The following is a 20,990-nucleotide window of genomic DNA, read 5'->3' as shown; positions in this document are numbered from 1 at the left end:
TGTGTCAATCTAGGAGGAGTAGCACCACACTAGGACTAATGCGTCGCTAATGGATCTTGTCAAGCAGAGAATCCGCCATGAATGTTAGATCGACCGTACTTGCTATCCGGCCACCATCATGTGAATGGTTAGGAGCTCCAGTATAAATATATAATGCACCCTCTGGTCAGCCAAAGACAAGTAGTTCTCATGTATGTATAAATAGCACCCTCTTCGATCAACCAATGACAGGTCTCACACATACACTACTACTCATCACACTAAACCTTTGTACTATAGATGATCAAACAGCTCCAACCCCTTCGGGATTGTTCAAATGAATTGTACATACCTCATTATTATACATTCTCATCTCTTAATCTTTTATTTTATTGTGCTACCCAAAACCCTTCTCCTGGTCTAACTACTTAGAATTAATTCTAAAATTAAAATATTTCTTTAATTGTTGCAATATGTGAAAGTAACTAGAAGGATACTCTTTAATTGTTTTGTCAATTATTGTGCATTTCCATGTTCTGAAAAGTTTGAAATTTGCAAATGTATGTATATATGCATGTAAACATGTGAGAGTAAAGAAGATTGCTTTTCCTTTGTATTTAACATTATATATTATGTATGTATGGTGTGAGACGCTCAAAATCGTACGAACACCTATGAAAATGTCAACAAAGTTGTGTTAATTAATACATAAGTAGGATACTTTGTTAGACGACATGTGTGTCCATTTCTACGCCACATTTAAAGGCTAAAATTGTTACGAATATAGTACAACTTTTTGATTGAGGTTATTGGCCACCCTCCATAATGGAATTATTATTAGTTTTAGCTTTTCACAATTTGAGATACCCAATGACGAAATGAAGAGAGTCAATGCTATAAGGTTGAAAATAGCACTCGCAAAGACTTAGTTATTTTGGTATATTAAATATCACTCGATTTTAGTGTCTATCATATTTAATTTTAAATTATTGAGAATTAGTAAGGTTATCGGCACACTAATAACAACCGGTGCAAATCATTCTTTAAAAAAAATGGTATATTGCAAAAAATGTAAAATTGGCAACCCTTATAAATTTGACATAAAGTTAAAAAGTTATTATTATTATTATTATTATTATTATTATTATTATTATTATTATTATTATTATATTTTCATAGTAAATTAGAAGTGTAGAAATGCAAAGAAAATAGTGATAAATTGAAAATATAATTATTTAGTAGTATTGCCACCTTTTAAAAGTAAAAGAGTATTTCACAACTACAGATAATCTAAGATTTAACTTCTAGTATGTAGTCAGTCATCAAATTTGAGGAAATTATAACTTTGACATTAGGGTTGATAGTTTGCCAATAGATTTGGTAATAAATGATTAAATCTTGCAAATTTGTAATGATCAATGATTAAATATGGATGGAAAACTTTGAAGTCGGGGATTAAACGTCAAAAATTTTAATAGTTAGGAGACCTTTAATGGAATTAACTCCACTTGTATATATATATATATATATATATATATATATATATATATATATATATATATATATATATATAATACTATGAAAATTTTAAGATGTCGATCGACACTGATGTCTTTTTGTATCAGATACAATCATATAAATTATTCGAATTTTACAAGATATGATAAACGCTTATTTTCACAGTAATCTATGCAGCCAATAACACCATATGTAATTATAATCGGTACAAAAAATATTATTGTACTGTCAATTAGCATAGTAAAAATACCCTACAATAGTAACAATACTGCATACATCCTATTGTTGTATTGGATCAATTCTCGCTGCTTCTAGATCTCTTGACTATTATTTACCAGTTTGATTTATAAAAATAGAGGGAATAAATTTGGAATATCCAAATTCATTTGGCACTAAATGTTGGAATAAGTGAATTCTCTTATTCTCAGATAGAATACCAACCCATTCTTCACTTAATTTCGTGACCTAAGTAGTGATGTCAGTGTTTGCATGAGATTCACCGCGACAAAGCTAGTCCTGAGATTAAGAGTTGTCTCCGTCCAACAGTCAGATTCGAACACATTTTATTATTATTATTATCCAAATATGTTAGTTTCGTAGGATCATTGTTGTTGAGTTGATCTCGACAGAGCATTGGGAGGATGGATACAGAGGTTAGACCTTTGCTTACTGCGCACAAGAAGCACAAGGAGCCCCTCACTTTGAGAGATTGCTCTCACACTGCCGCTGGTGAGATTCGATCCCTGGTCATTCTTCCAAACTTTTATCTCTGACCAGTTGAACTACCCATGCGGGCTGATCTTCATTCATATCTATGGGAAAAGCTGATCAAAAAAACTAACTTTTGAATTTTAGCATTTTGGAGCAATAAGTTGTTACAAAAAGCTAATTAATCATACATTTATATTGATTGTTTCACCAAGCCAAACAATTAATAGTGGTCAAATAAGTCAAAATTGACTGATAGACTAACTATTTTACCAAATAGGACCAATAAATTATCGAGTGGGATGTTCTCAAAATTGTTTTATCCTAAGTTTCTTTATTATTATTATTATTATTATTATTATTATTATTATTATTATTATCATCCATCTGCTCATGATAACCCAATAGGCATTAGGTGTGGGCTCATGGCCTGGTCTGGGGTTAACAAAGGCAGTTGGGCTGGGCTTGCAAAGATACCCAACAAACAAATTTTGAGTAATTGTAGCATAGTACTCCGTAATTTGGGCAAATTATACTGTGGATCGCGGTCCATATATCAAATATGCACTGCAGTTTCATTTCAACATAACTACAGTATCATTTTGATTTAACTACAGTTTTGCTGGATAATATACACTCAAATCTGTGAATTGTTATTCAGTTTCATTTTGTATACACTGCAGCTTCATTTCAACACAACTACAGTTTCATTTCAATTCAATTACAGTTTCACTTCAATTCAATTGCAATTTCATTTGATAATATAATAAAAATAATACGTGAGACAATATCAGTTTAGATACACTATAGGGTGGCTGCCGTTTAGGACCATGGTCCACAGTATAATATTGCTGCTAAAGTGCAAAGACCGAGTCATGTACGTGGTTCTTCTTTCTTTGTTGTAGTTAAATAAAATAAATAAATAAATAAAAAACTTTGTAATGTATATATGAAATAAAATTTACAAAATTGAACATGAAATATAATGACACATAGTACAAGAAAAACTAGATAAATGAGAAGGTGTAAGTTTTTTAGGAGTGTTATGAGTTGGCTTAATTAGGTACACTTCACTATGAGCTAAAAATTTCACAGACGGGGCCACATCTCCTTCCGGCCAAATTTGTATTATTATTATTATTTTAAAATCAAACATACCCTATTGTTGAAAGCAAATATCGAGTGAAGTGACTCCAAAAGCCTGATTGATAAGCTACGCAGGGCTAACGGAGGAGACGAAGCAGAGTGCAATGTTATCTGGAGATGCTTGAACTTGATCACCAGCTTCTAGAAGGTTGAGTTTGTGCATGTGTTAAGGGAAGGTAACCAAGTGACAGATCATCTGGCCAAGGCGGCGCTTGACCATCAGATTGGCTTCCGAGTCATCGCCGAAGCGCCTCCGAGTGTTGATTCTTTCGTTAGACAAGATAAACTGGGAGCAACGTTTCTCAGGCGCATGTAATCTTACGGGCTCAACCCTCCTACCTGATGTAAAAAAAAAAAAAAAAAAAAAAAATATTGAGTGAAGTTTCTTATCTACTAGATTAATGTCCCTAACCAAAAAAAACAATAATACTCCGTAATAATCTTATCTTAACCCGCTTCATGTGAGTTAGTGATTGAATTAACTTGGGAGCTACTTCTTTTAATAAAAACATCAAGAAAAAAAAAATTAACTATTATTAATAATAAAAAAAAAATAAACACCCCAGTTTACATTTATCACATATGTTTAAAAAAAAAAAAAAAAAAAAAAGTTTTAACATCCAAAACACATGAAAACAATAACATAACATTTTACACGTATCACGTATAGTTAGTTGGCAGGTCGGCATAAATGCAGAGACAAGTGTCCCATGGCATTTATATATACGTATACGTATCCAACCAAACATATGCGTGCAGTGTTCCATCAGCCCACATGCACATAACAGATTTACACTCATATATGCCTTCCTACATAACCAGATTACAGTCGTATACTCCACTACACTTTGGCCAACTTTAACACACTTCAAATTTTCGCATAAATTTGCAGTTTTTTTAATACGTTTAATTTATATTGTCCACTCAATTTGGACTATTTAATGACGAAGCATTAATAATCTTAGAGAGGCTTGAGATGTGCTATGGTTTTATTTTGAAAAGAGAGGTTTCGCTTGGAAAAAATTCGTATTTTCTACTATAAAAATTAATGTAGATGGGAAGTGTCAAATGATAATCGAGTAAAGGAGCATTTCGGGATTGCCAAAATGGATGATTATGTGGGTTCTACTTTAAGGTTGGAATAGCTTGTAGTTTAACAGTTGAACACTAAGCAAACCCTCTTGATTACCTTTGAGCTAGGCAAGAAGTTTTAGAAATGTGAAACTGTACTTGAAAGTGATTCTCAACTAACGATTAAGAATGTGAAGCACAAAGGAAGTGATGAGACAAACGCTCATCTCCATATTATTTATTTTTGGAATAAGGGTCAAATAGGCCACTGAACTGTACACCAAATTGCAATTAGGTCATCGAACTCAAAAAAATAACAATTGGGTCCCTGAATTACACAAATTCATGCAACTAGGTCTAAATGACCTGTTTACCTAATACTCTGCTGACGTGGAGGTTGCGAATTTTAAAAATTATTTTTAAAATAATTTTAAACAAAAAATTAATTAAAAATTAAAAATTAAAAAAAAATAAAAAAAAAAGGGCCGGAAACAAAATCGTCTCCGGCCGTCCTTCGTCTCCATGGCCTGGAGACGAGGACCTTCGTCTCCCTGGCCGGAGAGACGAAGGTCTCTTCGTCTCCGGCCGTCCTGTTTTTTTTTTTTTTTTTTTTTTTTTTTTTTTTTTTTAATTATTATTTAATTTTTTGTTTAAAATTATTTTAAAAATTCTCAATTTACATAGCAGGTAAACAGGTCATTTTAGACCTAATTGCATAAATTTGTGTAGTTCAGGGACCTAATTGCATCTTTTTTAAGTTCGATGACCTAATTATAATTTGGTGTGCAGTTCAGTGACCAATTTGACCCTTATTCCTTTATTATTATTTTTTTTTGGTGAGGCTCATCTCCATATTATTAATGCAATTGATTATCTGACCAAGATGGATTAGCATTGATGCATTAAGCACATGCACATCCACCAAGAAATTAATTGTTGCGTAAATAATGGTGATAAATTGGACATGAGGCTACCCTTTTGAGAGCATATTTTATGGGTTGGTAATTGGTATGACCATGATTACCAATATATATATTTTTTTAATTTTTGGGTGACAAGGCCACAACCTTTATCGGATGATATGCATTAGGTAAATCACATTTTGAAAAGAAGATCAGACAATAAGCCACTCCTACTAATAGTCGAATTTCAAACCTTATAATTACCAAATTAACAATCCAACCAACAATTTTAGTTGGGATTGTCCAAATGTTTCAATCACACCAAAGATGCTTTTTGTAATATACTTTTAATTTATAAGGAGTAATAAATAGAACAGTTATTTTGAAATTGAGACAGAGTAGAAATGTATTTCTTCTCGGGTCGACAGAATATTTGGGAGGATGTAAATCACAGTAATTCATTGACTCAACAGGTCGGTTGGCACAAGTGATCTGTCCACTTTAGACATAACCACCACACTGCCGTTGTTGAAATTCGAACCTTGGTCTGTTATTCTAAATATTGCCTACTGAACCAGGGGAATGAAATGTACTCAGTATTTCAGTTTGGGGGGAAGGGGAAATGAAGCCTATGAAGGGCAATGGATTAATTGTCGTAGGTTTATGTCCCCATTATGTTGAACCCTGCAAATATGAAAACAGAAACAAAATGATGGGTGGATCACATGATTACGGGAGCTGGGAATTTATGTTGAACTGTATATATGAATTAAAGGCCGTCAAGTCTGATGTGCTTTCCAACTAATCATGGGTGGATTAATAAACTCTAGAAAGCATATATATAGTACATATTTATTGGGCAACCTAAGACAGTTGGCTAACCATCTGGCTTCTAATACCTTGGGGATATGATCTTCTGGTATCAACACAGAAAGTAAAAAATGGCACACCCAATCTTCCAAGCCAATGAAACCAGCCCTTATGGAGATCTCTCCAGGGAAGAGTTCTACAAGAAACACCACATCATACACAAAGAAGGCTTCGTGTTAAACGAAAACCAGAAGAAGATTTTCACCCAATCTTGGCAGCACGATTCGTGTGATGAACCGAGAGGAGTCGTTTGCATGATCCATGGCTACACTTCAGAGAGCAGCTGGCTATTCGAGCTCAATGCAGTGGCCATGGCCAAAACGGGGCTTTTTGTCTACGCGATTGACCTGCCAGGCCACGGCTACTCTGAAGGGAGGCGGGGTCATATCCCCAGGATTGATCCTGTAGTTCATGATTGCATTCTGTGCTTGGACTCGGCTCGAGCTCATCACCCCAAGCTCCCGGCTTTCCTCTACGGGGAATCACTAGGCGGGGCAATCGCCATTCTCATATGCCTCAACCAAAAACATGTCTGGAATGGCTTGATACTGAGTGGACCGATGTGTGGAGTCTCAAAGAAATACAAACCCATTTGGCCACTCGAGGAATTCCTCCCCCTGGCTGCCTTTTTCGCACCCAATTGGAGGATCATATTCACCAAACCTCCTTCCAGGGAATCATACAGAGAAGTGTTGAAGAAAAAATTGGTTGCAAAGAGTCCTAACCGCTTCCCCAACGAAAGGCCACCGGCTGCCACTGCTTTAGAGCTTCTGAAGGTTTGCAAATATATACAGAACAACTGTCATGAGCTGGAAGTTCCTTTGCTAATTCTTCAAGGCGGAGATGATAAAGTGTGTGACCAAAACGCCGTGAAGGCTGTGTTCAAATCAGCAGCGAGTAAGGACAAGACCTTAAAGATTTTTGCGGGCATGTGGCATCAATTGATTGGTGAACCAAATGAAAGTGTTGAGCTCGTGTTTAACACTACATTGTCGTGGATTCAGATGAGAGCTAACTTGGCAAGAGCCCATAAGTTTTAACCTATCATGCATAGAATAAGTATAGAACATCAGACCTACTTGTTCTGTACAACATATAGCAGCAAATTTAAATGCTTTATGCCTTCATATAATCATTGTCATTAAGTTTAAAGCTAAATCAGCAAAATTCAAGACTCTTTCAATGGCTAAATTATTGGACTCCAAGTTGCAGCCTAAGACATCTCAAATATCACCCCAAAGGCCATGCATCTGTGATGATATGCTTATATCCACTTCTCATACTGGTTTATGAGAATGATCCATTACTGCAATATATCTTATTTCTTAGACTACCATAGAAAAGGCATTACTATAGCTGTCATTATAGCTCTTAATGCTTAATCATACAGTTATTCTTCAATTCTAGAATCACCAATTGGGGTGTGCAGATCAGGGCAATTATACAATGGACCAAGGTCCACCTGCATTGGACCTAGTCCAAAATGTACACATAATATGTTACTACAAACACATAATAAGTTAACTATGTATAATAATAGATTAATAGGTTAATTGTAGTAGGCACATAATTTATAACTGGAAATATATAATGGCCCTATTTGGTAACATAGTTAGTTTATCAGCTAATTTTGGCTTCTTTGACACTATTAGCTGCTTGATTTGGTTAAATAATCAATATGAGTGTTTGATTAATTAGCTTTTTGTAATAGTTTATTGCTCCAAAATGCTAAAATTCAAAAAGCTACTCAAAGCAGTTTTTTCAATCAGCTTATTGATAAAGTCATTTTGCATGTAATGAATTATCGGCTAACACTAATTTACCAACACTTTTCTAAATAAGCTAACGCTATCATCTAGTCAAAACCACTAACCTAATGAGCTAACAGCTATTTACCAAACACCCTTGATATATTAATTGCAAGGGTAACACAATACACTAAATATCGTTTTGGACCGGGTTTCACAATATAAGGTATACCCTGGTCCACGGTATATCAATCCAATAGTTATGCTGTGCAACCGAATGTACCATGCGCATGGTGCATACGATGCAAAACGACGTCGTTTTGACTAAAAACGCGCGTCCCACTTTAAAAAAAAAAAAATTCAGGTTCGATTCTCGGCAATAGCATTATTGTGGATATATAGTTATGAATTTCTGGATATATAGTTATAAATTTGTGGATATATAGTTATGAATTTATGGATATTTAGTTCATTCATTGTGGATATTTAGTTCATTCATTGTAGATATTTACTTCATTCATTCATTGTGGATATATAGTTATGAATTTATGGATATTTAGTTCATTCATTGTGGATATTTAGTTCAATCATTATGGATATTTAGTTCATTCATTGTGGATATTTAGTTCATTCATTGTGGATTTTTACTTCATTCATTCATTCATTGTGGATTTTTACTCCATTCATTCATTCATTGTGGATTTTTACTTCATTCATTCACTGTGGATATATAGTTATGAATTTCTGGAGAGTTAATACCCAAAATCGTCCTCGACTATAATGGTTTTTCTCAATTTCGTCCTAAACGACTTTGGTGACCTAATATCGTCCCAGACTTTTGTGTTTCGCTCAATTTAGTCCTCCATTTGTTATTCCGTCAAATTGGTGTTAAATAAAGGGACAATTCAGTAATGTCAATATTGATCTCTCTTTACTTTCAACTTGTGAAGTGCGAAATTCCTCTTTCTTGTACGAATTACACCCAAAATTACTCACGGACATGCAAATCAAATTTTATATTCGCAGTTTTAGGAGTAATTCTGGGAGTAATTCGTAAAAAAAAAAAAGAATTTCGCAGTTCACATGTCTATGAGTAAAGAGATGCCAATATTAAAATTATTGAATTGTCTATTTATTTAACACCAAATGGACAGAATAACAAATGAAGGACTAAATTGAGCAAAAACACAAAAGTCTGGGACTAAATTGAGCGAAACACAAAAGTCTAGGACGATATTAGGTCACCAAAGTCGTTTAGGACAAAATTGAGAAAAACCACTATAGTCGAGGACGATTTTGGGTATTAACTCAATTTCTGGATATATAGTTATGAATTTCTGGATATATAGTTATGAATTTATGGATATTTAGTTCATTCATTGTGGATATTTAGTTCATTCATTGTAGATATTTACTTCATTCATTCACTGTGGATATATAGTTATGAATTTATGGATATTTAGTTCATTCATTGTGGATATTTAGTTCAATCATTATGGATATTTAGTTCATTCATTGTGGATATTTAGTTCATTCATTGTGGATTTTTACTTCATTCATTCATTCATTGTGGATTTTTACTCCATTCATTCATTCATTGTGGATTTTTACTTCATTCATTCACTGTGGATATATAGTTATGAATTTCTGGATATATAGTTATGAATTTCTAGATATATAAAAATGCTATTGCCGGGAATCGAACCTGATTTCTTCTTTAAGTGGGACGCGCGTTTTTTTAACCAAAACGGCGCCGTTTTGCAACCGTATGCACCTTGCAAGGTGCATTCGGTTGCACAGCATAATTTGCGATATCAATCGGCAGATCATATTGTTAAATAATGTCGGTTCAGATTGATTAGATTTGTGGTCCCTGAACTCTAGGGTTTCGACGCTGTGCTCCCTGAACTCTAGGGTTTCGAAGTTTTGCTGCTTACGATCGACTTCTGGTAACGAGACGACGATGGACGTGCGCGACATCATTGCGTCGACGGCGGACATCAGGTTGGAGGACGAAGAGGAGGGTGTGCGCTTCGAAGACGAGACTTACGTGACTGCTGCGTTACCTCCGGTGCGGAATACCTGGACGTTGGTGGGAAAGTTTCTCACCGATCGGATCATGAAGGTTGAGGTAATGAAGAGGGTGATGGCCTCGGCTTAGCGCCCTCATATGGGAATAGAGATAACAGATGTACTCCCAAACCTGTATCTCTTTACGTTTTTTGATGAAGCTGACATGCGCCGGGTGTTAGAGGAGGGGCCATGGGCGTTTGAGAACACGACGTTTTTGTGTCAAGTTTTGGATGACGGAGTTGATCCAACGCAGGTGGTGTTAAACACGGTGGATTTCTGGCTGCAGGTTTATGATATCCCACTAGGATATCGAGCGGTGAAGGTGCTTGAAAGGATTGGAGATTTCACGGGGGTGTTTTTGCGGTATGATGAACGAAACTTTGAGAGGCCGTGGACTTCGTACTACCGGGTACGTATTACGCATGATGTCACTGTGCCTTTGAAACGCCGAATGAAGATGATAATGCGGGATGGGACGTGGACATGGATAAATTTCAAGTACGAACGCTTACATATGTTTTGTTTCTTTTGTGGTATAATGGGGCATACAGATAAGTTTTGCTTAGCTGCTAGGCGTTCTTCATTATCCCCGGAGCAATACGTCTATGGTGCGGCAATGAGGGCAGGAGGGAGTAGTCCGGCTAAAGTAATGGGGGATAAGTGGTTCAGATTAGGGTGAGGAGGAAAGAAATTGGTTTTGGTGTGGGTGGTTTTGGGCAGCGGGGTGTGGCAGGAGAACGGCAGTTTATGGCCGGAATTGGGGGACGGGTGGCGGGTGAGGGAGGAGATGGGCAGTCAGGTATGGGGAGGGGTAACGAGCCAGTGAGAGAGGAAGAGGGAGTAAGGGTGGACCCGAAAGGCGAAGAACGGATGGTGGGGTTGGGAGTGAGGGGGAGTTGGGTGTGAGGGTGGAACCGAATAACACTTATTCGGCTCTACCGGAGGAAGGGGGAAGTAGGGCAGGGCGGGTTGATGAAGGAGTGATGATGGTGGAAGATACAACAATGGCAGAGGTTCAAAAAAAAACTTGCAGATGGCGGGTGCTGCGGTGCAGACCCGCCCAACCCAATGAATACATTGAGCTGGAACTGCCGTGGCTTGGGTAATCCACGGACAGTTCGGGAAATTGAGGACATAGTGTCGCGTAAGAAGCCCGATTTTGTATTTCTGATGGAAACCAAGGTTAACCGAGATCATGCAGAGCGTCTTCGGGTAAAGCTTGGGTTCGAAGGCCTATTTAATGTTGATAATTCTGGATTGAGTGGGGGGTTGGCTATGTTATGGAGGACGAATAGTACTGCAAGACTAATTGGCTATTCAAATAATTACATTGATATTGAGGTGACTATTCCTGGTTTTGATAGATGGAGGATGACCGGATTCTATGGCTTCCCGAAACATCCACAAAGAAGGGAGTCATGGGACCTTATCCGTTCATTAGCAAGTAAGTCGGATCTGCCGTGGGTTATTATTGGAGATTTTAACGATCTCTTATTTCAGTATGAGAAACGAGGGGGAAACCCTCATCCGGACAGTTTACTACGGGGTTTTGGAGAGACTATTGACGAGTGTGGTTTGACACAATTACCGATGTCTGGGTATCCCTACACTTGGGAGAAGGGGAAAGGCACTCCAAATTGGATAGAGGAACGCTTGGATAAGGTGTTAGCCACGTAGCCTTGGAGGGAATTAGTGGCTGATGCGAATGTGCAGAACATATTGACCCGAAAGTCGGACCATTCCTTCCTCTTCCTTGGGATTCTCAATCTTCGGGGGAGGCGGGGTGGTCTGGGTAGGGGATTTCGTTTTGAGATGGCATGGCTACATGATGAAGGATGTAGGGAGGTGGTGGAGAGATCATGGGGTGAAGGGAGAAATAGGGGACTACAGGAGTGTACTGCATTTTGTGGAAACCGGTTAACACGATGGGGTGGAGACCGGTTTCATAAATTTGGTGAGAAGATTGTTGCCTTACGCAAGGAGCAGATGCGCCTTAGGGGGTGTACGGATTCGGTGTCCCTAGCCGAATTTCGGAGATTGGATGAGTGTCTGACTCATATTGAGCTACAGGAGGATGCATACTAGAGGCAGAGGGCCAAACAGCACTGGCTCAAGGATGCGGACGCAAACACCAAATTTTATCACAGGTATGCTTCTCACCGAAAGAAAAAGAATACCATTGCTAAAATTATGAATGATAATGGGGATTGGATAGAGGGAGAGGCCATGAGAGATGTTATTTTGAACTATTATCGTGGTATTTTTAGCTCAAGTTCGCCTATTGTTAATGATGATTTCTTTGAGAGTATACAACCCCGTGTGACTGCCGCGCAGAATGAGAGGCTGGTTCGGCCTTTTGAGGAGAAGGAAATCAAAGCGGCCTTGTTTTCAATGTTTCCGGATAAAGCACCAGGACCGGATGGGATGAACCCCGGTTTCTACCAACATTTTTGGGATATGGTAGGTTCTGATGTTTCTACGTTTATTGTGAATTGCCTGAATAACTGCTCGTTACCGGATGGATTGAATGAGACGAATATTATTTTGATCCCGAAGAAGAAAACCCCAGAAATGGTTTCTGATTATAGGCCAATAGCTTTGAGTAGTGTTGTTTACAGAGTTATGGCAAATGTGATTACAGCTAGAATGAAACCGCTGATGGAGAATGTTATATCTGAATCCCAGAGTGCGTTTATATCTGAAAGACTTATTACAGATAATATTTTGGTAGCTGCGGAAGTGGGCCATTACTTAAACAGAAAGCAATGTGGAGTAGCTGGCTGGGGGACTTTGAAGCTGGATATGGCAAAAGCCTATGATCATATGGAATGGTCGTTTTTGCAGAAGATGCTGAAAGCGCTAGGGTTTGATGACAGATGGGTGGATTTATTGATGATGTGTGTGACCACTGTGTCGTATAGTGTACTGATGAATGGTTCAAAAAGTGATCAGATAACCCCAACTCGTGGTTTGCGGCAGGGGATCCTCTATCACCTTATTTGTTCATTATTTGTGCTGAGGGCCTTTCGATATTGTTAAACCAGGCAGAAGTCAAGGGGGAAATACATGGATGTAGAGTTGCGAGAGGGGCACCCGCCATTACTCATTTGTTCTTTGCTGATTATAGTCTGCTGTTTTTCAAAGCTAATAGCCAGGAAGCAGGAGTGATAAAACGTTGTTTAGCAACTTATGAAAGCATGTCTGGTCAAGCGGTTAATTATCACAAATCAAATATATGTTTTAGTAAGAATACACGGGATGAAGTGAGAGAGGAGATTGCTGATATACTGGGGGTGGTGCAGGCTCAGAATTTTGGAAAATATTTGGGGCTTCCATCATTTGTGGGCAGAAACAGAAGAGAGGCATTTTCTTAGAAGATAAGATAAGACAGAGGATTGGCTCGTGGAACAAGAAGCTTTTATCACAGGCAGGGAAGGAAGTTCTATTGAAAAGTGTGGCTCAATCTATGCCTACCTTCTCAATGAGTGTATTTTTACTGCCTATGAATCTATGTACGGCCATTGAAAGAACAATGAATCGATTCTGGTGGAGATCCGGGAATGATCAGGGCATCCATTGGAAAGCCTGGGATAAACTGTGTATTCCAAAGAAATTCGGAGGACTAGGTTTTAAAGAGTTGAGAGCCTTTAATCTTGCAATGCTAGGTAAGCAAGCTTGGTGTTTCCTAACACAGCCACAGTCACTGGTTTCAAGAGTGTATAAAGCCAGATATTACCCAACTAATTCTTTCTATGAGGCATGTTTGGGAAATAACCCGAGTTTCTGTTGGCGGAGTATTATGGCAGCTAAAGGTTTAATTTATGGGGGAGTCAGGCGCAGGATTGGAAATGGCAAATCAACATTGATTTGGGACCACCCGTGGTTGCATGATGCAAATCAGCCAGGAATATTAACAGAAAAATCGCCTCAATTGGCACAGGCAAAAGTGGTGGGTTTGATGGATCAACACACTGGAACCTGGGATCAGGAAATTCTAACAGATATTTTCATACCTCAAGATGTGGAACAAATTTTAAAAATACATGTGTCTCCTGATTATGAAGATATGTGGTACTGGTATGGAGACCCAAGAGGAGAATATTCTGTTAAAGAGGGATATAAAGCAGTAATAGGCAACTACTCCCAACCGGCGGGAACATTTGATAAATGGAAAAAATTATGGAGTCTAAAAGTCCCCCAAAATGGAAAACATTCTTATGGAGAGCTCTAAATGATATTTTACCCACTACAGAGAACTTACTTATAAAGAGAGTAGATATGGATCCAACTTGTGCAATGTGTGGAGTTGAGCATGAGAATCTTGTGCATTCTTTAATCACGTGTGGTTATACGGCGAACATTTGGGCACAATCTAACCTTCCAATCCCTAATAGTGTCACAAATATTTTCAGTGATTGGTTTAATGATTTGATGAATATTTTAGATGATGATGGGATTATTTATGCAGTGGCCTTCTTATATTACATATGGCGAATAAGAAATGGAGCTGTTTGGGAGGCAAATTTGCCCAGACCCCAAAAGGTAGTAGCAATAGCCGTATCGTCCTTGAATGCATGGAAGATAGTACACCCCGTTCGTCACACCCCGCCAGCCAACTCCACGGAGCCATCTACCCGTGGCATGGCGGCAGCGCCCAGCCGAACTCCAGCGGCAGTACACACGCCGAGGGGACACGCCGCACCCATGCGGCCAATACCGCAATCACCTGCACCAATGATACTACACCATGCTATGCAAGACTCAATGGATCAATGTTATTTCAATGCGGCTTACGACCCGCGAACAAACAAGGCAACGGTGGGGGCTGTTATTCTGAATTCACAGGGAGGTTACGTGTCGGCTATGACCACTCCTATCATAGACTGTTTTTCGCCCCTAATGGCGGAGGCTTTTGCATCAAGGAAGTTTTGTCATGGCTAAGAAATCGAGGAGAACAATCAATCGACCTCTACACAGATTGTTTGGTGCTCCAACAATATCTTTCATCTACAACGCACTCATCTCGGTCTTACTTGGGCTATGTCATTGATAGTTGTAGATCTAATTTATTATCTTTTGATTACTGCTTGATTCATTATATTCCTAGATTAGACAATTATTTAGCTCATACATTAGCGTTTACTGCGTTTAATCAGCAGACTAGTATGTATGCGGACTTTGAACCGCCCCACTCTATTTCAACATATTTTGAATAAATGCCGAACAGGCTCCTTTCAAAAAAAAAATATTGTTAAATAATGTCATCTTCTCACAGGCCACACATAATTCAAAACTCAGGGGTAGAAATTTCACTTCAAATTCTTTAAAGCAAAGAAACAACAAGTACATAAATCGGCTGCACACCGGGAAGAATAAGAAGTGAATAACCTGGTTGGAGCCAAAATGAAGACGAAGCACCGGCGGGGTTGAAGCAAGCAATCAAGCCTTGCTGAAGAGGCCCACACGACAGGCCATGGACTCTTCTACGGTCTTCTTCTATGTCCCATTGTTGAATGGCGGCAGTGTGATTTGTTCCCGGCCAAGGCTGAGAAAGCCAGCCAACAGGTAACAGGTATTTTGGGCTAGCGGTTGACAAAATGCTTTTTAGGCGCATTCACATTTGGGCTTTAAATAGCTGTTGAAACAACAAATGCAAAGACTTTTATCCAAAAGCTATACCATCGAACTAAATCCACCTTATAAGGTATATCCGAGTTTAAAATGACAAATTATACTGTGAAACCGTATCTATTAAAAAAAATTATTTTTTTTTTCGCTGTTAACGGCGTTTTTCTTCAAAAGTCTATGTTCATAATTACTGAACTCTATATTAATAATTATAGATCTCTATGTTCATAATTTTTGAACTTCATATTCACAATTATTAAACTCTATATTCACAATTACACAACTCTCATAATTATATAACTCTATGTTCATAATTTTTGAACTCTAAAAGTCTATGTTCATAATTACTGAGCTCTATGTTCATACTTATAGAACTCTATGTTCATAATTTTTGAACTCCATATTCACAATTATTGAACTCTATATTCACAATTACAGAACTCAATGTTAATAATTATATAACTCTATGTTCATAATTTTTGAACTCTATATTTATAATTCTTGAACTAATGAACTTTATATTAATAATTTGTTATGTCGGTGAATTCTTTTGACAAATTAAAAAAAAAAAGATTGATGGAGAGAAAATGTGTCACTAATTGCACCGTTACTCCCGAATTACAGAGTGGGGTCGTATTAGACCCGTGTCCACCTTGTAAGGTGGACCGAGTCCGTGACATAACAATTTGTTTAAAATACACAATTTATATACAAAATGTTTACAATTCAAATTATGGTAAGTATTTAATATGTAAATTGTGAATATTCATTATATAAATTATATACTCCGTATTTTTTTTAATTGGATTTATCTTACAAGGTAGTCCTAGGTCCATAGAATAATTTGCCACTTGCACCCCTGCAATGTTTGAAAACAACAAAGCTTCTAGAGAAATGAGGTCAAATCGTAATTATAAATCATCACAATCGACCCCTGCAATGTTTGAAAACAACAAAGTTTCTAGAGGAATGAGGTCAAATCGTAATTATAAATCATCACAATCGATATGTTATAAAGAAGAGTTCTAATACATAGACTTCCAAAATTCTACTTCCTCATTTATACTCTCTGAGGTGGTAAATTATGATTGGCTATTTTTATCATATGAGTCCACAGAAAAATGTCTACATCAAGAACATGTGAGAGACATTACAAGTTGAGAATTTAAAATGGAAGTACACAAAGTATTTTCCTATAAAGAATGATAATGGTTTTAAAATCAAAACAAAATAAATACATAGACAAAATTACGATGTCATATAACTGTGTATGCCATTACAACTTAATTTAATATTGCAATGGTAAATAACCACCGCCTTAAAAGCAATTTCACTAATCATATCATAAAACAATGTTACTCATAAAGTGAACACAACAATCATAAAAATGGATATGAACTAAGGGTGCAATGACATACTTAGTAAGAGATAATATAATATGTGTATACGTATATCTACATTTTATATATTATTATACGTCACAATTCACTTATAGTGATCAACTCAAATTTATATTGATTTTTACGTTTAAACTAATTGTGAAAAAATGGTATGCCAATAAAATAGAGGGTAGAGATTTGAAATTTTGATTAAATTAAATAATTAAAATTCAAAACTTTTGCACTGACAAATACATTTCCAAATCAACCCACATATTTGTGCAAATATTCCCAGTTGCTCACTTGTGATTAAACATCCACAAATGGTAAGTATACTCAAAAACAAAAAACAAAAATGCAACTCCTAAATAGTATAAAGTCCAAATTTATTGCAAGTACATACTAGCAATCCCATAGACACAAAGCATTATAATTTCATCCTCTTCATTGCAAAAGGGATACTTTGTCCTTATTTTTATTTTGATATTTTAAAATATCCAATCAAACTCCTCATCGTTATATATATATATATATATATATATATATATATATATATATATATATATATATATATATATATATAATATGATTTTTTTTAATATTATAATAATGGCTACTACAAAAGAAAATAGTCGAGCATCACTGGATTCGTGTAAGGCGAGGTTCACCCCATATACCATTTGTTAAGTTCAAGATATTTATTTGGTTGTCTCCGCTCTTTTGTAATTGTATTATTGACAAGCGCATCAACATACATATTTTATTCCCTACAAACATTTATCAAATGTGAAAAGTAGCATGATGTTTTAACATTGGGTTTAGGTTTGAGCCAAGGTTGCCATTGAATTAAGGTTTAGAGGCAAGGGTTGAGCTAAGGTTTAAGTTTAGTTAGGTTTGCATTAAATGTTTGCAACAGGAGTTGCAAATCTCTTGACACACAAATCAACTGCTAATATTCACTTGAGTTGGCTATAGATAGACAATCCATCTTTATTGTAAATTATCTCATCACATCTCGTCAGATAGAAAGTATAGCGAGAAGAATGGTAGATGGTTGTGAAATGACAAATTAAAGTGCTCTTGAGAAAACGGCTAGAGACGGAAAAATGTAATGGAAGGATGGTAAATGGTTAAAAACGTAAATGTGAGAGGACTGGGTGGTTTATTTAAAAGTTGAGGACTAAAAGTGGCGGTACCACCAAAGTCGGTAGGACGTCCGCCGGTATTTACTCAAAGCATAACATAGTAGAATATCATTAGAGAGATAGAGAGTTATATTCATAACTCCTATTGTAATTATCATTTTTGTCAATACAAAATCCTTCTTCAAATTGCTGTATTGCGTGTATGATTTATTCTAAATCTTACATTAGAAATATTAAAATATTCTCAATATTTTTAGCCCAAGTTACTATTGTAATTAGGTGGCAAATTATGCCCTGGACCCGTGTCCACATTGAATTGTGGACACGGGCCCAAAACGACATCGTTTTTCAAAAAAAAAACGCGTCATTTAGTTAAAAAAAAAAAAAAATCGCGCGCGTTTTGCCGTTAACGGCGTTATTATTATTATTTTTAATTATGAATGTACAGTTATGCCGTTATGAATGTACAGTTATGCCGTTATGAATATACAGTTATGCAATTATGAACACAGAACTCTAACATTATGAACTTACAATTATGAACATATATAGTGATAAAATTATGACCATGGAGCTTTAAAATTGTGAATATAGAGCTTCGAAGATTATGAATGTACAGTTATGGAGTTATGAATGTACAGTTATAGAGTTATGAATCTACAGTTATGGAGTTATGAATCTACAGTTATGAGATTATGAATCTACAGTATGGAATTATGAATGTACAGTTATTGATCGAATTATGAACAAAGAGCTCTAACATTATGAACTTACAATTATGAACATATAGTGATAAAATTATGAACATAGAGCTCTAAAATTGTGAACATAGAGCTTCGAAAATTATGAATGTACAGTTATGGAGTTATGAATGTACAGTTATAGAGTTATGAGCGTACAGTTATGGAGTTATGAATGTACAGTTATTAACATATAGTAATAAAATTATGAATATATACTCTTACAATGAAGCGGTCTGAATTAAAAAAAAAAAAGGAGATAACAGTGCCTAACGGCACTGTTACCCGTGTCCAGCATGCTGGACACGGGTCCAACGCATAACGATTGTAATTAGGTGGTGTAAACTCGCATTGATACCTTCCCACGCATGAAATGGAACCCAGGCATCTGCATCCACTAAGCTGTAAGCTCCTAAATACTTTGTGTATTGCATCTACCAATAACCTGTATTATCTCGTATCAAATTAGTATAATATAAATTGTTACATCACAAGTTTATTTACAATTGAGATTCCATTTCTAAAAATTATGAATTTAACTCATATATTACTATAACTTTTTCAATGCAAAGCAAGCTAAGTCAAATTATTTCCTTAATCAATAAGTAAAACTATCAAGATCGCAAGTCGCGGTTTTAGAACACCACCTATATCTTAGGTTGGTTTTTGCTTATTTCCCGGTAAAGGAACTTCTACGCCCAACGCCGCGTGAATTCGACTGCTTGCCGAAATAGAAATACCCCAGTAATTTACGGAGTAAAATGTAGAAAGAAAATTGCAGACAGGGGTCTCTCATATTTCTCCTTTCGCCCCTTTAATCTTTCTTCTTTCAAAAACAACCCCTCGCCCGCCGTTCCTTAATTCCTTTGTCTTCTTTCGCAGTCCTCCTCCTTTCCACGCCTCTCTTTCTCCACCCTCATATTTTCACCATTTTACATTCGTATACTTTTCTACCCGTCTTGAACTGTCAGCTCTTTTCTTCTCATTTCTCCGTTGAATCGGATCTGATTCAACCTGTGTGGTTATGCGTTCAACAATTCATATTCAAATATAGTTCAGTTATACATAAACCTCATATTCAAATATATATACAGGCAGGTTGAGTCATACGTACTGAAACGAATCGGAACAGGGAAGCGGCAATGGAGGGCGGGAGAGAAGGGAACGGAGTTGATGCCGGCGAGGAGCATGAAGGGTTTCCCCCGGCGGTTGCTTTGGGTCGGAGGAAGTACACGCCAGTGGTGGCGCACGATAACGATCCGGCGATGGTCGAGATGTCGACTGTGGATCTCGGATCTTCATCGTCTTCCTTTCCACCTCAGGATCTCAAGTACTTCCTCTGTCCCTGCTGTGCGATTAATTTTTTGCAGTTCAGTCGTTTTAAGTTCACCTGCGCATAGATACAAACATTTAGAGAAAGATAATTGACAATGCAGCTCATAAACTCTGCATTCTCTCTTTAATGCCTCCCATCTAAATCTTTGGGCAAGGTTTTAGATGGGGGAGAAGGAGGTTCTATAAACAATGGAGCCTTATGCGCTCCATCAAAAGCATGAGAAGAGAGATGAGTTTAATTTAAAGTATAGCGATCAAGTTGAAGTTACTTCAAACTATGGCTGTGTTCATTTTTTCCGGACTTCTTTGCTAGACAGTTGAATTTTAATTGTACTGTGATATTTTTGAACAGATAATAAAGGATGGTGGATCTTATCATTCTTATGACATAAGTTCGAACTGAAGATAAGCTAATATTAGCAGTTAATTGTTTAAGAAGTCATAGGGAATCTAGGACTTTGCTGCTTCGGTCTATGTGCTTGGGGTTCTTTTGATTTTCTATACTGACTTGGGCATCTTTTGTAGAAACAACTTTAGTTCCAATAGATCTATAGGATCTTCTAATGTTGTGCTAACTATTCACTATACATTTGCAACTTGAATACTGGCTCCTGAGAAGGCACTTGTCTCATTTCAGAATTTGTCCACAGAATAAATACAACATTATCTTTTCAGGTAGTGGTTCTTTTCTGATTTTTTTTTTTTTTAGAAACTTCAAGGGTGTAATTGTAGGTGCTCTGGTGAAAAT

General features: G+C 36.8%; 2 protein-coding genes across 5 annotated transcripts in view; both read left to right on the top strand.

The window, feature by feature from the left end:
* The first annotated feature begins 3,056 nt into the window (after nucleotides 1-3,056).
* Nucleotides 3,057-20,990, top strand: part of LOC109165330 (cation-chloride cotransporter 1-like) — a 28,823-nt gene continuing 10,889 nt past the window's right edge. Inside the window, exons 1-3 of one of the 3 annotated variants that reach the window (XM_019314046.1) lie at nucleotides 3,057-3,064; nucleotides 12,358-12,361; nucleotides 17,894-17,898. Coding sequence is in view for 1 of the 3 variants with exons in the window: in XM_019314044.1 (XP_019169589.1) it covers nucleotides 20,050-20,237 (188 nt within the window). In the remaining 2 variants the exon portion in view is untranslated. Of the gene's footprint in view, nucleotides 3,065-10,585; nucleotides 10,591-12,357; nucleotides 12,362-17,209; nucleotides 17,217-17,893; nucleotides 17,899-18,342; nucleotides 18,351-19,616; nucleotides 19,961-20,039; nucleotides 20,238-20,990 lie in introns of those variants that run through there. The other 2 variants (XM_019314045.1, XM_019314044.1) reach the window with 2 other exon arrangements.
* On the top strand, nucleotides 6,046-15,480 carry LOC109165333 (caffeoylshikimate esterase-like). Of its 2 annotated transcripts, XM_019314052.1 has the most exons (2): nucleotides 6,046-7,229; nucleotides 15,398-15,480. In XM_019314052.1, coding segments are annotated over exons 1-2 (966 nt in total). In that variant the 5' UTR covers nucleotides 6,046-6,265; the 3' UTR covers nucleotides 15,400-15,480. The 2 variants fall into 2 exon arrangements, with proteins under 2 accessions (XP_019169597.1, XP_019169596.1); XM_019314051.1 differs by lacking the exon at nucleotides 15,398-15,480 and having other exon boundaries at nucleotides 6,047-7,326.

This window comes from Ipomoea nil, unplaced genomic scaffold, assembly GCF_001879475.1.
Source record: "Ipomoea nil cultivar Tokyo-kokei standard unplaced genomic scaffold, Asagao_1.1 scaffold3069, whole genome shotgun sequence".
In the NCBI taxonomy this organism is placed as follows: domain Eukaryota; kingdom Viridiplantae; phylum Streptophyta; class Magnoliopsida; order Solanales; family Convolvulaceae; genus Ipomoea; species Ipomoea nil.
The sequence above is the reverse complement of the archived record's forward strand: the minus strand, read 5'-3'. Positions and strand labels throughout refer to the sequence as shown.

Coding starts and splice junctions, on each gene's coding strand:
- LOC109165333 (XM_019314051.1), top strand. CDS start 6,266: ATGGCACACCCAATCTTCCAAGCCAATGAAACCAGCCCTTATGGAGAT.